A 19,893-nucleotide genomic window follows, 5' to 3' on the forward strand; every position below is an offset into this window, starting at 1 on the left:
TCTGAGCCCAGGCCTCCAGAATAAGATGGGAAGAAAGGACATAGCCCCTTTTCAGCCAAGTTAACCATGAAGAGGAAGAGGGTGTGGAATTCGTTTCACTGCTCAGAAACACTAGAGAGGCTGCTCTCCAGGCCAGAGGGTCCCACCAATAATAGATTGCAGGACCCAGAGGTTCCAGCTGGGAAGGAGCAAAGATAAATCCTAGGAGCCGGGGTGAGGGATTGCGCCTCAGCAGGCAGAAACTCAACTAAGAGGCCAGCACATCCTGCCTGCATGGTGGCCACTTAGCCTGGGGCCGGAAAGCCGAGCGCCCGGAACCTTTGTACGCGCTCTTCCCAGCGCCCTTCCCAGAGCCCGGGCGCTTTTGGGCGTTGCGCGGCGGCTGGCGGGAGCCGGTTGCCAAGGCGACGCCTGCAAAGATGGCTGCTGCGTCTTCATCGGATTGCGACAGCGGCAGAGCTGAGAGGTGAAGGCCCGGGTCCTCGAGGCCTCCTTTTCTACAAATGTAAAGAGGGGGGTTTCGGGCCCGGGATCTGGGCTCCTGCGCTTCTCAGAAAGCGCTGGCAGTCCTTGAAGGGATCTGAGGGTTCAAATAGGGAAACTGAGGCCCAAGGAGTGAATGAATTTGCGTGTGTGTGACTCGAGGTCACTCTGTGAGCCTCTGGTGGAGCCTGGACTTGGCCTCAGACGTCCGTACCCCCATTTCAGAACCCCCTACACACCTCACTCTCAGAGACTAGCTCCCGCAAAGGTTTCTTCCCCTCCCCTGGGACTCAGCCGCCTACTCTTCCCCTTCTCTCCCAGCAATGAGGCCAGTTCGAAATGGCTGGACGCACACTACGACCCCATGGCCAACATCCACACCTTTTCCGCCTGCCTGGGTGAGTCTCTGGGACCAGGAGATAGAGTCAAATAACGGTTCTGTAGCGAAGTCTCAAGGATTGGGAAACCCTGGCTTATGGCCCTTTTGTGTTTTCCAGCGCTGGCAGATTTGCACGGGGATGGGGAGTACAAGGTAAGCATATCACCCGGGGAGAAGGAGAATTGGGGCGTGGGGGAGCATCAGAAGTGAGATGTCCTGATAGCTCCAAAGGAGTTCAGCATAATCTGGAACTCAGGTGTACCCTGAAAAAAGTGCATTTAGTGTCAAATTTTATTTTTATATGGATGGTGAAGAGAACCTGTTGATTTCGTAAAACAGATTGCAGGAAGGAAAGCAGAAGGAATGCTGCTGGCGATTCTACCAAGACAAAGCCTCTTAATTTTGTTAACTTGACACGTCTCTTAGTTGGGGGTGGGGCATTGGAATCCGGAGAGAAGGTAGAAGGGAGGAAGGGAGAGTTTTATGGTTATTCAAAGGGCATAGATTTTAAGATTAGCCCCGAGCTGATAATTTTTGAAGCTGGATGCTGGGTATTGGGAGGTTCATTATATGAATCTCTCTGCTTTTATATATGACTGAAACCTACCGTAGTAAAAAGGTTGAGTTTTAAGTTTAATTTAAAACACCAAGATAAATAAAATGTAAATGAATAAATTAATTCAAAAATTAGCAGTTTGGAAAGCGACCAGCCTGCTGTGTGTCAGGCATTGTACAGGCACTAAGCTAAGAAATGAATCAGCACACAGTTGGGAGGAGATACAGACAATGGCCTTAGTTTATCCATGATTTCGACTGACTACCTAGTGTGTGCTTGGCACTGGGTTTATAGCAGTGAAAGGTAGAGAAATCACAGCCTCAATAACATGAAGTATGAGATGCTTTTGTGTAATAACTTTTTAAATAGCTAGTTTGTTGATTCCCAGCACCTAGCCTAGAACCTGGCACAAATTAGGGACTCAGTAGATGCTTGTGGATTAAGCGCGTGGATACTAAAATCGAATATATGGAAAGTATGTGAGCAGCAAGGAGAGGATGATGAGATCTATCTGGAGGTACCAGGAGGCAGTAATATGTGAACTGGGTATTGAAGGATGAATGAAATGTATCAAGATGGAATGGAGGAGAGAAGGGGGAAGGCATCCCAGTCAGAGGGAACAGTACAAGTGGAGGCACAGAGGCTTAGGAGTTTGTAGCGTATTTGGAGAGAGTAAATTTGGATTAGAAAGTGAAAACCAATATAAAATAGTAGTTAAGACCACCGGCTTAGATTCAGACAAACCTAGATTCCAGCCCCAGCTCTACCACCTACTTGAGTGACTTTTACCTAACATCTCTGAGCCACAGCTTCCCCGCCTGTAAAATGGAGCTAATAATAGTACCTGTCTCATAAATTGTTGAAAGGATTAAATGAAAGGATGCATGTAGTTTCTGGTGTGGCTCCTGGCACACTGTGCATTCTCAGAATCCAGACATTCTGTGGCAGCCCGCATTCTGGCTGGAGCATAACATGGATGGGAAGGTGGTGGGAAACAAGCTGGAAACTAGATCAGAGAGGCCTTGAAAACCTTGCTTGAGAGAATGGGCTTGCATGGCAGCCGCAGTGGCTTGGAGGATGGATTAGAGGGTGGAAAAGAGGGACCGAGGAGCTTGATTCTCCTCTCTGTCCAGATGCATCCTGCTCCGCATGCGTACTTGTGCTTCTTTAGCTCTGTTCCTAGTTGGAAGCCAGGCCTCAGAGGCCCAGAGAGGGGTTTCCAGCACCCCCCCTGACCTCAGCCACTCTCCATTGTCCAGAATAGTGCCTGGCGTGGAGCGGACTCTGAAAAGATGTTTACCGAATGAATAATGAAAACATCACCTGCCACCTACTCCTCACTAGCACTCACCAGCTTCCGTAATTCGTTACCTCATTGGATTTTCACTGCAAGTGTCATGAGTTAGATATTCCCGTTTTGTGGGTGGGAAGACTGAGGCTTAGCAAGTTTAATCAACTTTCCCAAGGTCACACATCTTGCAAGCCTTATTGCAAAGTCTCCTTGCCCCCCACTTAGTGCACCAGTGTGGGAGCGAATGAGTGTGCACTAGTGAAAAGGCTAAGCCCAAGAAGGGAGTCAGTAGAGGGGTCTTTAGACCTTGAGTCTGGAGTAAGCCAGCATCTTTCTACAGCTGGTGGTGGGGGACCTTGGCCCCGGTGGGCAGCATCCCTGCCTGAAGGTACTCAAAGGACCCACAGTGCTGACCGAAACTCCCTTACCTGCGCTGCCAGCTGCGGCTGCCACCTTCCTCATGGAGCAGCATGAGCCCCGGACGCCGGCTCTAGCACTCGCCTCAGGCCCTTGTGTGTATGTGTATAAGAATCTTCGGCCCTACTTCAAGTTCAGCCTGCCCCAGTTGCCTCCAAACCCCCTGGAACTAGATCTTTGGAACCAGGCCAAGGAGGTAAGTGATGTCGCGCATGGAAATAAGGCAAAAATGGCGGCCAGTGAGTCATCCTCATTCCCTGCCTGACTCTGGAGCTCACAGGCTTACCTTTCTTCCTTGCTGTCATAGGACCGGATTGACCCCTTGACCCTGAAGGAGATGCTGGAAGGCATCCGGTGAGAGCCCACTTATCCCTTCACATGCCTCCCACCCGTGCCTCAATCCCCCAGCCCCTCTCCTTCATCCCAGTGCTCTCCGTCTGACCCCCAGGGTCCTGTTCCTCAACTAAATCTGCCATGATTGCCCCTCTCCTTTCAGGGAGAAGGCAGAGGTGCCTTTGTCTGTACAGTCACTCAGGTAAGGGCCCTGTGGGGGGCCAGGGCTCCCGAAGCTCCGGGGGGAAGGCAGTGGCTAAGGAGTGGCCTGTCGGGGGAAGTAGCTCAGGCCTTGCAGCTGCCAGTTCTCTCGTGTGCAGGTTCTTACAGCTGGAGCTGAGTGAAATGGAGGCATTTGTGAGCCAGCACAAGTCCAAGTCCATCAAGCGGCAGGTAACGTCCCTTGTCTCTTTATCTCCCTGTAAAAAATACGGACAATTTTTTTTTTTTTTAAGATTTTATTTATTTGACAGAAAGAGACAGCCAGCGAGAGAAGGAACACAAGCAGGGGGAGTGGGAGAGGAAGAAGCAGGCTCCCAGCAGAGGAGCCTGATGTGGGGCTCGATCCCAGAACGCCAGGATCACGCCCTGAGCCGAAGGCAGACGCTTAACGACTGAGCCACCCAGGCGCCCCAAATACGGACAATTTTTAAAAAAGACAATGTGGGGGCGCCTGGGTGGCACAGCGGTTGAGCGTCTGCCTTCGGCTCAGGGCGTGATCCCAGCGTTATGGGATTGAGCCCCACATCAGGCTTCTCCGCTATGAGCCTGCTTCTTCCTCTCCCACTCCCCCTGCTTGTGTTCCCTCTCTCGCTGGCTGTCTCTGTCTCTGTCAAATAAATAAATAAAATCTTTAAAAAAAAATAAAAATAAAAATAAATAAAAAAGACAATGTGATATCAGTGGTAGATTCTACAGCCAAACGTGACCAGTTTCACTTTGCAGTTTCTTTTCCAGCCCTGGCCACACATACACGGTCACAAAGCTGCAGAGCCTTCTCTGTTTCCAGTTAGCAGCGGCAGCTTTGAATTGATATATAGTTATATAACTTTACATGACTTTTATTGTCTTAAGAGTAAAGGTAACATATCTTCTCTTCATAAATATGCTTTATAATTTGCTTCCTTTGAATACACAACATTATATCTTGAGCATTTAAATAGTCTTTAAGAACTCCATTCTTAATGGCCCCTTAATTATTTCATTGATTATTAATTATTTCATTCATTGTTTATGTAACTGTTCACGTACATTGAATAAGAAATGTATCCCTTTTTATTCACTTCATATTTTTCTTAGTTATAATTTTAATGGTTTTACTGATGAACCTATTCATTAAACTCTGGTGGTTACTGACCTAGGGGCTGATCCTCAGTCCAGTCCCAGGGCTGCTGGCTGCGTTTTAGAAAGCCTCTTGGAAACCCTCCACTTCCTATAGAAGCCACTTGAGCCAAAGGCACGGAACAACCAACGCATGCCCTGCTTTTTGGCTAGCCTTAGACCAATGCTGTTCTCTCCTGCTGATCAGCAGCTCACATCCACAGTTACCAATATCTTTGAGTACTTACAAAATCATGAAGTGAATTCATTATTGCTTAAAAGATGCGGTTTTGGGGGAGGGAGGAAATCTTTCCAAGATATATATGTCATCATTATATAATTGGGAGCCATTACTATCCACGTTTCTGTAACCTTTCTCCTTCCACTAGGTATCAAGAATGATTCCTCTTTTTTAATCTTAAAGATAATCGCACAGTGAGCAGTTTTATCCAAAGAAATATTTTGGTCCTGCTAAATTATTTTCATAGGAGAAATTCCTAAAAAAGGGATCATCCTCTTCTCTTTTGTTTTTTCTCCAATCACAATCACAGAAGGAACATGTGCCCACTGTAGAAATTCTAGAAAAACACAATGAAGAAATTAAACATCCTCTGTGGTTTCATTGTCCAGAGATAACCAGTTTTTGTATTTATGAGTTTAGCCTTCCAGCATGTTTTTTTATTCAGATTTTTTTTACACTAGGATTATAATAACATTTTACCTGTTTTTTTCTCTTAATACATTAGAATTATTCTGCTTGTCATTGAATCTTTTAAAATGTTATTTTTCAAATGACTGCATGGTTTTTGATCAAATGGAAATTTGTAATTGACTTAAGCCTCTTTTTTAGAAAGTTAGGTTTGTTGCAATAAACACTTTTGTACCTAAAACGTCTGTCACATCTCTGATACTCTTCCACCTCCTTTGCCCTCTTTCTTCCCTCCTTTGGTGTCCTGGGGGTGTCTGTGGGGATGGTGTGTGGGGACGCCCTTAGTGACTCCTGAAGTCCTTCTGCAGACAGTCATCACCACCATGACCACCTTAAAGAAGAACCTGGCTGACGAGGATGCTGTGTCCTGCCTGGTGCTGGGCACTGAGAACAAGGAGCTCCTGGTGCTGGACCCGGAGGCCTTCACCATTTTGACCAAGGTCAGTGTGGGGCCTGGCCCTGGGCACAGCTAGGGCCCTGGCTGCATTCCCTCCCTCTATTCCCCCACATCTCCTGCCTGTAGTTCTTGGTAATAGATGTTGTAGAAAACTTATAAGTTATGTAGATAAGTGTAAAGAAAAAAGTATATATCCAAGAAAATACCACCACCCATAATATCTGCCATTAAAGTTTTGGTGTGTCTTTCCAGAATTTTCATATTGAGACACAGATATGTAACTTATAAATACATTTTTTTACAAAAATGACTTAGCGGTAGAGGATCACGTAACCTGTTCTTTTTCACATAATAGTAGCCCATCAGTGTCTGTCCATATCTATATAGAAAACCACATCAGCCTTTTTTTCCTTTGAGAGAGAGCATGAGCAGGGGAGGGGCAGAGGGAGAGGGAGAGAGAGAATCTTAAGCAGGCCCCATGCTCAGCACAGAGCCTGACCCGGGGCTCAGTCTCACCACCCTGAGATCATGACCTGAGCCAAAATCAAGAGTTCGACACTGAACCGACTGAGCCAGCCAGGCGCCCCCACATCAGCCTTTTTAAAGGCCGCATGATATCCATTATATAAATATACTATAATTTATTTACCTTATCACTTATTGCATGTTTAAGTTGTTTTCGGTTTTCACGATTATTAACACCCCTGCAGTAAACTTCCTTGCCCAAACATCTGTCCATCCTCAGCTAAATACTTCTTTAGGATGCATCCCTAGAAGTGGCGTAGTTTAGTTGAAGGGGATAGACTTAAAGGCTTTTGCTACATGTTGCTGAGTTTCCCTCCAGAAAAATTGAACACGTTCAAACTATGACCCACAGTGAGTGAGGAGATTGGAAATTCAGACAAGGAACCAACTCAGAGGAGTTACTTCAAGGTAAGGAAGGACAGGGGCACCAGAAAAATTGAGATGTTTGAACCTCTCCTTTGCAGATGAGCTTACCCAGCGTCCCTGTCTTCCTGGAGGTTTCTGGCCAGTTCGACGTGGAGTTCCGGCTTGCCGCTGCCTGCCGCGATGGGAACATCTATATCCTGAGACGGTAGCCTCATCGTGGTCTCGGGGGCCAGCAAGAACATCTCAGAACCCGGGTGGTTTTAGTAGGGGCTTTGGAGCTGGTATTCAGGAATGGGAAGAGCTGGGAACTTCATAGAGAAGGCTGAGCTCATGTGCGTAGGGGGCCATCTGGAGGCTTGTCTGACGAGGACTGGCAAAGTGAGAGACTGGGCGGGATGGCTGTCACATGTGAGCAGTGCAGTCAGAGATGGGAAGAAGTAAAAATAGCCTCCCGTTTGCTGCATGGCTTTATGGGTGTGTAACACTTCTTGACGCATTAGGGTTGATACTCTTTACAACATTCAACATTCATCTTCTAATTCACGAAATATCTTTGAGCACCCGCTATGTATTAAGCATTATATAAGGTATCGGGCATGTGCTGATGTATTGTTAAACGGTATAAACATAGTTCCTGCATGCTTTGGAGAAAATACAAGCTCAGTGGGAAAAAATAATAGGGCCAGGGTGATCGGTGAACACCTGTCTGTGGAGATAATGTGGAAGGTTAAGAAGGAGCCAGTTGTTCTAAAAGTGGGGAAGAAGTGATGTAGGCAGAGAAAACTTGAGCAGATTCAAGATGGGAAGGACACTGGCGTGTGCTCCTCAAGCTTGATGGGCAAGGAGGAGGGCGGAAAGAGGTGTGTGGGGACCAGGTCTTGCTCAGGCATGGCCTGTTAGGACATGGTAAGGATTTAGAATTTGAAAACAATTTGGGGGTTTTAATCAGAAGAATGATGTGAGCCATTTATATTTTTAAGAGATTGCTCTGCTGGGTGGAGAGTAGATTGGAAGGAGGCCCAGAGACCAGAGGGAGGCTCTCAGATGGGTTATAATCATCAGACATGGAAAGGAAGAAGGGGGAGCCATAGCTTGTGATTTGTAGACAAGGATTACCCCTTCTTTCTAGATAAGAGAAACTGAGATTCAGAAGCCAGGAAACTGAAAACAGTGCATTTCCAGAGCAGACTTCTCATGCATTTCTGATGAGTTGCTAAACTGCCTAAGTCTGCTAGCGCCTCGTCTAGCCTACGGTACACTCACTGTTAACCGTTCAATGCCAGGTTCTCACACAAGTCACTGCAGTAAAGGCAGCAGGGAGACTGGGAAAGAAAACACACTTTGTGTTATCCAAGGTCACACAGGGGCTAAGTGGTAAAGGTGGAAATAATACTATGGCCATCTGCTTTTGGGCCAGGGTTCCTTCTGGGATAGATTGTGGGGCTTAGAAAGAGGAGGGTCAGCCAGGGAAGGAAAGAAGGTTTCTCCAGGGCTTGGAGAGTGTGTCTTTATTCCACAGAGACTCCAGGCGCCCCAAGTACTGCATCGAGCTGAGCGCCCAGCCTGTGGGGCTTGTCCGGGTACACAAGGTCCTGGTGGTGGGCAGCACCCAAGAGAGCCTGCATGGCTTCACCCACAAGGTATGGCTCCTGGACAAGCATCATCCCCCACCCCCTCCACGTATGTCTCCCTGGTTCCCCTTTAGCAAGGGATTCCTTCTGGCGTCCCTTTCCCTGCAACTCTAGCCATGCCTCCTTTCCGTGCTGTGCCTTGAACCCTCCCAGGGTAAGAAGCTGTGGACGGTGCAGATGCCAGCAGCCATCCTGACCATGAACCTCCTGGAGCAGCGCTCACGGGGCCTGCAGGCCGTCATGGCTGGGCTGGCCAATGGAGAAGTCCGCATTTACCATGATAAGGCCCTGCTCAATGTCATCCGCACCCCGGTGAGCTGCTCGCTTTTCTTTGCCCCTCATTCCCACCTCTGGGGCTTCTTAGCTGCCTCTCCTGATCCCACTCCACCTGATAACCTTGACTTTTGATATATTTTTTTAAAGATTTTATTTATTTATTTGAGAGAGAAAGCACAAGCATGAGCAGAGGCGGGGGGCAGAGCAGGGGAGAGGGGGAGGGAGAAGCAGACTCCCCGATGAGCAGGGAGCCCGGTGCGGGGCTCGATCCCAGGACCTCGAGATCATGACCTGAGCTGAAGGCAGATGCTTAACGACTGAGTCAGCCAGGTGTCCCTTGATGTATTTCAAAAACATTTGTTGAGCATCTCATAAGCACAACTCACTGTATTGTGGGGGATAAAATGATGTGTAAATCCTGCCTTCAGGGAATTTATAATCTAAGGTGACAGCCAACCAGAGACACAACTAATTGAAATACAAGCGAGACTAAAGCAGAGCAGAGTACTGACAAAGCCCAGAGGGTGCCTGGTGACTGGGGGTGGTGGTGAAGGATAGATGGGGGTGGAACTCACAAGTCATTTCTCAGAGCAAGTGACAATTCTACTGGGCCTCAAAACAGTTTGCCAAGTGAATACATAGAGGAAGAACATTCCAGACCGGAAACAGCATGAGCAAAGGCTGAGAGGCAGGAGTATTCTTGATTAAGGAATCTAGGTGGCTTGATGAGTTTGGACCAGTTTTTCAAACACTAAGTTGTGAGTCATTAAATTAATTTCATGGGTCACAACCAGCAACAGAAGAAAGAAAGCTCAGAGTATATCACATGTGAAACTTGGTGTATGTATGTATAAAGTGTCCTATGTCACAGTATCAAGTTTGAAAGCAGCTGGTTTGGCTCGCAGGCTGTTGGGGGACAGGTGAGGTGGGGTTTGGGGGATCGGTAGAGGAGAACAGAAAAGGCGGGTTGGAGTCAGATGTGGAAGGCCTTAAACTGTTCTAACAAGGAGGACAAAAGCCACTGGAAGTTTTTTGGCAGAAAACAGACATGATCATGTTTGTATTTTGAAAAGCAGCAATGTGAAGGACAGACGGGGGAGAAACACTAAGCTGGGGGCCTATTAGAAAGCTGAGCCCAGGGGCGCCTGGGTAGCGCAGTGGTTAAAGCGACTGCCTTCAGCTCAGGGCGTGATCCTGGCGTTCCAGGATCGAGTCCCACATCGGGCTCCCTTGGCTGGGAGCCTGCTTCTTCCTCTCCCTCTCCCCTGCTGTGTTCCCTCTCTCGCTGGCTGTCTCTCTGTCACATAAATAAATAAAATCTTAAAAAAAAGAAAAAAAAAAAAAAAAGAAAGCTGAGCCCAGGGGTGCTTGGGTGGCTCAGTCGTTAAGCATCTGCCTTCAGCTCAGGGCGTGATCCCAGCGTTGTGGGATGGAGCCCGGCACCAGGCTCCCAGCAGAGCAGCTTCTTCCTCTCCACTCCCCCTGCTTGTGATCCCTCTCTCGCTGGCTGTCTCTCTTTCTGTCAAATAAATAAATAAAATCTTTAAAAAAAAAAAACCCAAAAAACGAAAGCTGACCCCAGAAGCCCAGTGACATTCATTCTGGAGCTGTGGCCATGGCAGGTTGGAAGGCAGATGAGAAATACAGGGAATATTTAAGAGGCAACATTGCCCCAGGCCTTCCCTCACATCTCTTTATTATATCATATCCGGGGTCTCCCAACCTTATCCCCCACCCCAGACTTGCTCTCCTCTCCAAGATATTTTCCCCCCTAAACTCTGGTGTCTCCATCCTAGGATGCAGTGACCAGCCTTTGCTTTGGCCGCTACGGGCGGGAAGATAACACCCTCATCATGACTACACGGGGTGAGCGGACTCAGACCTGGCAGGGGTTTTAGAGTTAGGCGCCAGGGTGACAGGCTGATCCTGGGAAGGAGGGGGTGGATGTGAAGCACGGGCAGGCCTGGCTTTGGAAAGCAAGGCCTGTGGACACATGTCCTGTCTGGGGCTGGCTCGTTAGCACTGTGATTGCACTACTGACGGGCCAGTGTCTCCAGGTCCCCCGAGTCTCCTCAGAGCCTGCCACGATGCCAAGAACATCGCAGTCGATAAGTGACTGCTGAATGAATGAATGAATGAATGAATGGTAGGACATTGTTAAGACACACTTTATTCTTTCTAGAAACCCAGAATCTCAGCGGGAAGACAGAAATGGACAGAAATGGCTCTATCTGAGGCAGGTTGTTTGGGGAGGACAGACGGGAATGTTGGGTAGAAATGGGAAGGACAAATCTGTTTCTGTCTGTCCGCTTGCCCAGGCGCTGGCCTGATCATCAAGATCCTGAAGCGTACAGCAGTGTTTGTGGAAGCGGGAGGTGAGGCGGGCCCCCCAGCAGCCCAGGCGATGAAACTCAGTGTGCCCCGAAAGACCCGGCTTTATGTGGATCAGACGCTGCGAGAGCGGGAGGCTGGCACCGGTGAGACTCAGACCAGGTCCTTCCTCTTCCTTCTCCGTGGTTCTGAAGCAGCGAGAACCGGGTGAACCCGCCTAGGTGCCCTAAGCACTGGGAGACCTGGGCAGCCAGGCAGGTCTCCGGCCTCTGGAAGTCCAGAGACAGCCCAGGAGGTACATTCTGCCTACAACACCTGCCTCAGGGCGGAAGATGCTGTGGGTGAGGGCGAGCGCCCTATGAACGCAGAGGAGAGAACAGTTGCTTCTAGATGAGGAATTCTTACGAGAGAAATAGAATTGGACCAGGGTTCTTCCTTTTCCTATTCGTTTTTTCCTGCTCTTGCACTCACTCTTCCATTTATTCAATACCTGTGATTATGCCATGCCTTCTGCTAGGTGCGTTGAAATAGGCTGGGCCCACCCGAGGAGCTCAGTCTCCTGTGTTAACTTCATGTTGCATGACAGGTATAGAAGAGTCTCTGCGAAGAGGTCTCTGGTGAGGCTCACAGACGATTTCGCAGTGAGGAAGTTGGTCCGGGAGCCTGGGAGAGGCTTCAGAGAGAGGTGACATTGGACTTTGCCCTGAAATGATTACAAGTCCACCAGCCAAAAAGGGGTGGGGAAAGGAGATTCAGGCCGAGGTGTGAGTAGAGAGGCACAGGACCCTTCCTGGATCCAAGCAACAGCTGCCATGTAGTCACAGGTGTCATGCAGGAAGGCCGGGTGGCCAGAGCAGAGGCTGGCAAGGCAGGTCACAGCTGGCTCCAGACGGGCCTGGAATGCAAAGCTGAGACATTTGGTTGATTCTAGGTGGTGGGGGCTGGGAAAGATGTCAAACAGAAAAATACAGTAACTCAGCCAGCTCTGTTCCATAAAGGGACCTTGCTTGTACTTTTAAGGGATAAATTAGAGGATAAAAGAGCTAGCTGGCTATTGTAGCCTAGAGAATCCAAGAGAAGCAATTGAAACATTTGAGAAATAATTAGGAAGTTCCCTACGGTGACCAAATGTAAAATATACCAAAAAATCAATAACTTGGTATATACTGATGGTAACCAGTCAGAAAATATAATGCAAAATTTCCATTCACAATAACAACAAAATCCATAGAAGTAAATTTAACAAGAAAATGGCAGTCTAAGAAAGAAAGTTACAAAACTCTCCAGGACATAAAAGACCACCCGAATATTTCAATGATGAGACTTCCCAAGTCTCAGGTAGCAAGATCCAATGCGTTAAAGCTGTTGATTAATTAATTAACAGCTTCTAAAATTAATGTAGGAACATAGCAGTGTTACAGGGAAAATCCCAATAGGGTGTATTTTGAGGACTTGACCAGTTGATTCTAAGAGTAAATCTAAGAAATTGGGGGTGAGGGGTTTAAGAACGAGCGGACCTGGCCGGTCAGCAGAATGATCTATGAAGCTGTAGGAACTGGCAGCTGTGGTAGGACTACAGAAACCGCCACTGATCTGGGGCACATCTAGAAAGTCCCAAAACAGACCCTCCTCCATGTGGAAGGTCTGTGTGTGTTAAAGGTGTCACTTTAGATTAGTGGGGAGAGGAGAGACTGTCCGAAAAGCATGATTAGGCCAACCGGCTTCTTGAAAAACAAAACACAACTCTACTGCAAACCAAACACAAGTGTTCATTCTGGGTAAATTAAAAATGAGTTGTGAAAGTACTAGAGGAAAAAGGAAAGATTAATGGATGGGGTACCGTAAAGACATAAAACTCCTGAGTGGCAGAAGCCACTTACACAAGGAAGGGAGCAAGAACAGCCTGGGAAACCAGCGTGTGAAGTCTGGAAGAGTCCCAGAGGGAGTGGAGGGGTCGTGGGCTCTGGAGACAGCCTTGAGGAGGAAGCCTCAGGCCTTGTTATCGACTAGCCGTGAGGGCAGAACTGGGCTAACTCGGTGGATGGGGATGTGGTGACGGAGGTAAGGAGATGAGTGGGTCTCTGCAGTGCTGAGTGTGAGGTGTTGGTGCGACGTCCGGGTGGAGGTGACGATCACACAGTTAGAAGTGGGAGGTGGGCCCAGGCACGAGTTGCTGGAGTCGCAGCGCGCAGTGCTGTGAGTGGACGCGGGCCGGGCCCGAGCGGGACACTGCAGACTCGGTAGTGGTGAGTCCCCACCCTCAGGAGCCCGAGGTGGTTCCTCATTGGGGCACTCACAGCTGGGGCAGGGCATCGACTGTCCAGAGGAGGAGGATGGAGGACAAGACTCAAGGGAATACCGGCCCTGAAGGCAGAATCGCAGGAGCCACCCAGGAGACTGGGACTGTGCGTGCAGGCAGTGCGGTGGTAGGAAATCAGGAAGGAGGGGGCAGCGTGTGGCCCACAGCGTCCTGGGTCACTGGAAGCCAGGCTGTTGCACCTCCCTCCTCCCTTTCCCCATGTTCCCCGCCCCGCAGACCCGGCCTTCCTCTGCGTGTCTGAGCAGCTGCCCACGCAGGACACCCCTCTCCCCCGCCTCTGCCCCCTCCTACCCTCCTGACCTCCAGCACCAGCCCTTTGTGCCCCTCTCCTCAGCCATGCACCGGACCTTCCAGACCGACCTCTACCTCCTGCGCCTGCGGGCCGCCCGTGCCTATGTGCAGGCCCTCGAGTCCAGCCTGAACCCTGTGTCTGTGACGACCCGGGAGCCCCTCAAGCTGCACGCTGTGGTGAGTGAACACCCCGGTGTGGGGGGAGTCAGGCCACCTCAGGGCCAGAGGGCCAGAGGTCAAGGGTGAGTAGGAGCCCCCAGCCCTAGAGCTAATTCTGTGCCCACTAGGTCTTGTGCCTGCTTCTCACCTCCGTAGGCCCAGAGACCAAGTCTCTGTCTTCCTGCAAGAGGGTGCCCTGTCTCCTCCTCTCTGCTGTGCTGCCTCTTGGCCTCAGCCAGCCGCAGAGCGGGCCATACTCTCCGGCTCCCTTGGCCTCAGACAAGCCCCCAGATTTGGGGCAGGGCACGCAAGTAGTCACCTTGGGACGTTTCTTCCCAGGACTGGAGGGGCTCTGACAGCTATGGTACGAGGAAGAAAGCTGTTCATTTCAGTAACCACGGGCACCCTGAGGTGTAAGGACGGCCTGGTACAGGGAAGGGAAGTCCTGAGACTGGCCCGCGCACAGGAAGAGGAGCCCCTGCATTCAGACACACGCGACCGCAAAGTCGTCTGGCCTCTGGCCAGTGCTAAATTGGGTCCCGGAGGTGCATTGTCCGGCCCAACTGGGTTTCCGATTTCTCTTTCCCTAAAGGAAGTGCATAGACAGAGGAAGAGGCTGCAGAGCAACTGAGGCTAAGAGGGAGGAAAATGAAGTCATTGTGGCCACCACAGGACAAGAGTGGCTGTGGGGAGCCTGGGAAGACAGGGGCAGGGACAGTGGCGAGGCCACAGCTTGCATCCTCAGGCCAGCTCTGCCTCTGACCAGCTTGCTGAGTGGCCTGCATCAAGCCGCTTCCCCTCTCTGGGCCTTTGCGGATCTCCGTACAAACAGGAGCCAGCCTTCTGGGCTTCTGAGGGGCCTCTTGATGAGGGGCAGGACAGTGCGTTAGAGCAGTTGGAAGAAGGTGACACGAGGACATTGATGAGAAAGCTGGAGGGCAGGGCCAGGGCACATGGGATTCAGTGCCCAGGGCTGCTGGTCCTAAGGGCTTTCTCCACCTGCCCCACTGTCTCCACAGGTTCAGGGCCTGGGCCCCACCTTTAAGCTCACACTTCACCTGCAGAACACCTCAGCAGCCCGACCCATCCTGGGGCTGCTGGTCTGCTTCCTGTACAACGAGGTGCTCTATGCCCTGCCCCGGGCCTTCTTCAAGGTACTGGGCCTGCCTCACTGAGACATGGCGTGAGAAAGACCAGCCGGGACCTGAGGAGGTGCCCGCAGAGCCCGAGCAGATCGGTGGTGAGGGAGCTGGCAGGTGGCTGCGGCCACAGACCAGGCTGAGGCATGGCAGCGATCTCTGGGGAGAATGCCCAAGACCTGCCTCGCTGCTTTTCTCCCAGCCTGAGGGAGGTCTCAGGGAGCCACACAGAAGGTTCTGGGAGAGCAGCTAGAGTCGGGCTCCCACCTGTGCCTCTCTCAGAAGCCTGTTGGTGCTGGGATCCCAGAGCCCATTCTGCCTCACAGCCATACCTGCGGTGGGAATGGGAGCTGCTCTCTGCCCCAAGGAGAATTTTCCACAGTGAAGGGCCTGCTTTCCCGCCAGGTCCAGACTGAGCCTAAGTTGGGAGGACCAGAAACTGAGAAAGACTCTGGCACTTGGTTGGGAGTCAAGAGGTCTGGGTTTAATCCTGGGCACACATGTGGCCCTAGAGTGTCCACTCCCCTCACTGAACGCGCATGCCCCGTGGTTGGGCCTGTCAGCCCTGCCCGCTGTGCCAGGGTACACCGAATTCAGCTTCTGTAGCAGGCGGGAGAGTGCCCTGGAATCTGCCGAACACTCTCCAGGCATGAGGGCTGATTTCCTTACCGCTTTGTGCCCGAACTCAGGTCCCCTTGCTGGTGCCAGGACTCAGCTACCCCCTGGAGACCTTTGTGGAGAGTCTCAATGACAAGGGCATCTCAGACATTATCAAGGTAGGTGGCCCATTGGTACTCCATGGGGAGGACAGTGAGAGTGAGGGGGACAAGGCGTCAGATACGAGGTATCTGCAGCCTCCCCAGCCCCTCTGATAGAGCCCCGGTAGCCTGTGACTGGAGCCAGCGCGACCAGGCCAGGCTTGTGTTTGCAGGGAGCAGGGAGGAAAAGGGACCTGTCCCCACTGCCATGGGCACTTCCTCTGTAGGTGCTGGTGCTTCGTGAAGGCCAGAGCGCACCCCTGCTGAGTGCCCATATCAACATGCCTGTGAGCGAGGGCCTGGCAGCCACTTGACCCCTGGACTGGTGTCGAAGCCCCTGCAGAATCAGGACCAGGAAGATCCAGCCCCTTGCACTGAGCTGGGCAGAGTCAGTGACCCCAGGCCCGTTCCCCAAGCAGCAGTGTGTTGGGGCTACAGTTTCCTTCTCCTCTCCTAAGTGTCTCCTTTCTCTCCACCCTGACTGCTGGGTGACCTATAGAAGCAGGTCAGTGAGTACCCAGGAGGCTTAGCTCCTTCCCCCTCAGGAAATCCCAGGCATTTGCCCACTGGACTTCTCTGCTCTTCTATGCTCCCCACTTTTCTCCAGAAAACACACCCAGGTCCGAAGGAAGATCTCTGAAGTGGTTAAGGTGAGATGAGGGGCATTGGCCCAGCCTTCTCCTTTGCTGCTTTCCATAGGCACATTACTCGTGTTGCTGCAGGCCCAGGCCAGAACTGGCTACGGCCTGACCTGGGGGCCTCAGAGGCTTTTCTTGGGCAAGACTGAGCCCCCTGTTGCTGCCTGGAGTTCCAGAGGCTTGGCTGCTGCTTGCTCAGCTTACATGCAGAACACATGCTCTGATTGCTCCTTGTGAGCTAAACAAGGGACCCCTTCTTTCTATTCAGGGGGCCCAAGGAGTAGCTGCCTCCCTACAGGCGGCTTTCCTGAAATTTGGGCTCAACCAAGGTCTCAGGCCTGTGATGCTCCATGAAGATAGCAAAGGGAGGAACCGGTGCCAGGAAGGCAGAGTGCCCATGCAGGGAGCTGGTGACCCGAGCCCCCAGCAGGCTTCTGAAGACCACACAGCTGCTGCCCCAGACGTGGATGGTCATGTCCATCCAGAAAGGGTGCCCGGGAGAGGAAGGCTCAGTTAGAGCAGAGGTGGGGCTGGGTGCACAGGAGAAGTGTTTCTGGAATCCTGGGAAGGTGGCACAGGAGGCAGAAGCCCAGAATGGCTCCTCTATGCCCTGGAGCGCAGATCAGTCACATAGTGGGAAGTTCACTGGGCAGTGGCCATAGTGTGAGAGAATGAGCTGGAAAGGCATGGACCAGAGGCGTTGAGTGAGGCTTAACCCCGAGGGAAGGTGCGTGTTTAGACCACAAGGACCAGAGACCCACAGTCCTGGCCCTCAGTGCATCCTGGAGCCCTGGCCAGTCTGCCCGGCCCACCTCTCAGCCCTCAGGCTGGTGCTACCAGGGCCACCCTGAGCCACTTGTGAGCCAGGAACCCTGCTCCTTGAGGACCTGTGTCTTCCTCTGTCTGACCAGGTGCAGCCTAGCATGCAGTAGGAATCTAAAGCTTGTAGGAAGTAACCAAATCCTTCTGGGCCAGTTTCCCCACATGTAAAATGAGGGAGTTTGACTAGATTCAGCTCTAGCTTCCTGTGAGCTTGGCAGCCCCTCTAGAGGAAATGAGGAGTCAACTCCAGAAAGGAGATATTTGATAGGAGTACCTGCAGCGCTTTGGCCTTGATACCAAGGGCCCCCACCTAACTGCCACGGCCAGGCAATAGCCTCTGTGTCCAGGACACCAGTGAGGGATTGAGGTGACACAGCTCACAGCCCGCCCCCTAACCCTTCCAAGGAATGCATTCTGGGGCCAGGTTAAGAGAAGCACGGGGCGGGGTGCGTGGGTGACTCAGTTGGTTGAGCGTCTTACTCTTGATCTCAGCTCAGGTCTTGATCTTGGGGTGGTGAGTTCACGCCCCGCGCTGGGCTCCACACTGGGTGTGGAACCTACTTAAAAAAAGAGAGCATGGGGTCTGGACCAAAGAAAGAGCGCATCCCGCTCCGTGCAGTCTGGCCACTCACAGACGTAGATCAATTGGATCAGAACGGCGGAGGGTCTCTAGATCAAGCCACGTGAGGCACAGTCGGGACGAGCAGGAGGTTTAACCTGGAAATAGGAAGATAAATACAGGCAGGGTCACTGTCAGTCGGAGAGATTTCAACTTAACCCAGAGAACTTCCTGAGAGAGCTTATCAGAGATGAAAAGGCCTCCCCTAGAAGGTCTTAGCGCCTCGTCACTGGGCCTGGGCTCTCTCCTCACATGATTGCGTGCTGGGCCACGTGACCAAAGACTCTCTTCTACCCCAATCAAGTGATGACTATGTGAGCTTGGAACAAAAAGTCTGATCTGGATTCTGTTCGTAGCTATTCATAATGATGAAAGTGGAGAAACTTCCAGTGCCCGGCGCCTAATGAGAGTTTGTATGATGTGATACGACATCCCTACGTGAACTGTGTCGATGTGGACCCGTGTTCATAGAACAGTATGAAAGCAGGGACAGCGCCTGGTACCCAGTGCCCTTGCTACTTAGAGCTTCAGGAGATTGTGGACGTTAGGGATGAGGGGAGTTGGTATCTTTTTAAAAAGTATTTTTCTAAAAACGGACCTACTTAGTACTATGGAGTTAGTTTATAACAAGAAAATAGCCTCTCCCCGTTCCCCACTACGGCTCCCTTGCTAGAATCATTTTCAGTTCTCTTAGCTATTTTTTTCTTTTTTTAGTAATTTCTGAGTCCGTTGTGGGGCTTGAATTCACAACCCCAAGATCGAGAGTCACATGCTGCACTGACTGAGCCAGCCAGGTTCCCCATTAGCTATTTATTTTAAAAATACGCTTCAGGACACCTGGGTGGTACAGCTGGTTAAGCATCCAACTCTTGATTTTTGGCTCAGGCCGTGATCTCAGGGTCAGGAGATTGAGCCCTGTGTCACACTGAGTGAGGAGTCTGCTTTGGATTCTCTCCCGGGCTCCTGGGTGGCTCAGTTGGTTAAGCGTCTGCCTTCAGCTCGGGTCATGATTCTCAGGATTGAGCCCCACATCGGGCTCCCTGCTCGGGGGGGCGGGGGGAGTCTGCTTCTCCCTCTCCCTCTGCTCCTCCCCCCACTTGTGCTCTCTTTCGCTCGCTCACTCTCAAATAAATAAAATGTTCAAAAAAAAAAAAAAAAGATCCTCTCTCTCCCTCCACTCCTACTCTGCCCCCTGCTCATGCTCTAAGAAAAAACATGTATTTGCTTATACTACTCTTGCTTGATTTCTCGTTCTAGACCTATCTGTTGGCTCCCTGTTGTAACAGATGAGGCTTTAGCTCTCTTGTGACAGTACCTCGCTCCCTTCTTTCCCCAGTTTTTAGGTAAATCAATACTCACTGTTTAAATTGCTATTTATATTACTATGGGAAAGTTACTCACTGCAGAGTCAAAAATTGGGATATAATTAAATTACTTTTGAATTTTTCCTGGAGTTAAAAATTGCCTTTTTTTTTTTCATTTGCTTAGTTTTCTGTATATACCAATTGTTAATTCTTCCCCCACCCAGTTTGACAGTTCCTCTTTTTTTTCTGGACAGTCTCCTTCTTCCCCTGCCTCAGTGAAGACTGGTCGCTAGAACTGCTTCAGAGCATTTCTCCTGACTAGGTCCTCTGATTCCTGGGCCCCACATCATCTTTCATAGTTCTTTTACTCCTCATCTGGTGAAGCGTATCCACAAGTACCTTCTCTAAAAAGTCAGTAGAGTTAAAATTTTTAAGACATGGTCTAAAAAAATCTTTATTCCATTCATACACATGTGATAGCAGGTCATAAAATTTGAAGTTGAAAATAATTTTCATGCAAGAAAAATCATTTTTAGGGCAGTATTCCCTTGTGTTCAAACTTTTGGTAATGCTGTTGAGAAGCTCCATGCCGTTTTTGCTCCTGACTTTCTCTTTCTCTGAGGTTCTGGAATGGCAGGACATGCCTGACTGTGTGTTGTTATTTGTTGTGCTGTGGGGTGGAGATGTATATCCTTCACTTCCACAAAAATTTTGTTTTCTTGAGTGATTTCTTCCCATTTTCTCTGTTCTCTCTGGAATTCTCATTAAACCCAGCACCTGATAAATGGTTAATTCCGGAAAGAACAGGATTGATCATATGTTTTTCTTC

At 50.4% G+C, this 19,893-nt stretch overlaps 1 protein-coding gene across 2 annotated transcripts; it reads left to right on the top strand.

Annotated features, from left to right (window-relative positions):
- Positions 1-400: 400 nt before the first annotated feature.
- Positions 401-18,562, top strand: BBS1 (Bardet-Biedl syndrome 1). 2 transcript variants are annotated; one of them, XM_011235493.3, is made up of 17 exons: positions 401-466; positions 805-881; positions 981-1,015; positions 3,050-3,322; positions 3,434-3,480; positions 3,623-3,661; positions 3,780-3,852; positions 5,797-5,928; positions 6,875-6,981; positions 8,296-8,416; positions 8,561-8,719; positions 10,480-10,549; positions 11,002-11,160; positions 13,669-13,802; positions 14,804-14,938; positions 15,613-15,699; positions 15,909-18,562. In XM_011235493.3, the coding sequence occupies exons 1-17, from the start codon at positions 420-422 to the stop codon at positions 15,993-15,995; spliced, it is 1,782 nt and encodes a 593-aa protein (XP_011233795.1). In that variant the 5' UTR covers positions 401-419; the 3' UTR covers positions 15,996-18,562. The 2 variants fall into 2 exon arrangements, with proteins under 2 accessions (XP_011233795.1, XP_019664103.1); XM_019808544.2 differs by having other exon boundaries at positions 409-505.
- The last annotated feature ends 1,331 nt before the right edge of the window (positions 18,563-19,893 follow it).

This window comes from Ailuropoda melanoleuca, chromosome 16, assembly GCF_002007445.2.
Source record: "Ailuropoda melanoleuca isolate Jingjing chromosome 16, ASM200744v2, whole genome shotgun sequence".
Taxonomy (NCBI): Eukaryota; Metazoa; Chordata; class Mammalia; order Carnivora; family Ursidae; genus Ailuropoda; species Ailuropoda melanoleuca.

What these genes read in the sequence shown, in the direction of transcription:
- BBS1 (XM_011235493.3), top strand. Translation starts at nt 420, where the DNA reads ATGGCTGCTGCGTCTTCATCGGATTGCGACAGCGGCAGAGCTGAGAG. An exon ending in TGCCCCGGGCCTTCTTCAAG is followed by an intron (nt 14,939 to 15,612) that starts GTACTGGGCCTG and finishes GCCCGAACTCAG; the next exon opens with GTCCCCTTGCTGGTGCCAGG. An exon ending in GCATCTCAGACATTATCAAG is followed by an intron (nt 15,700 to 15,908) that starts GTAGGTGGCCCA and finishes CTTCCTCTGTAG; the next exon opens with GTGCTGGTGCTTCGTGAAGG.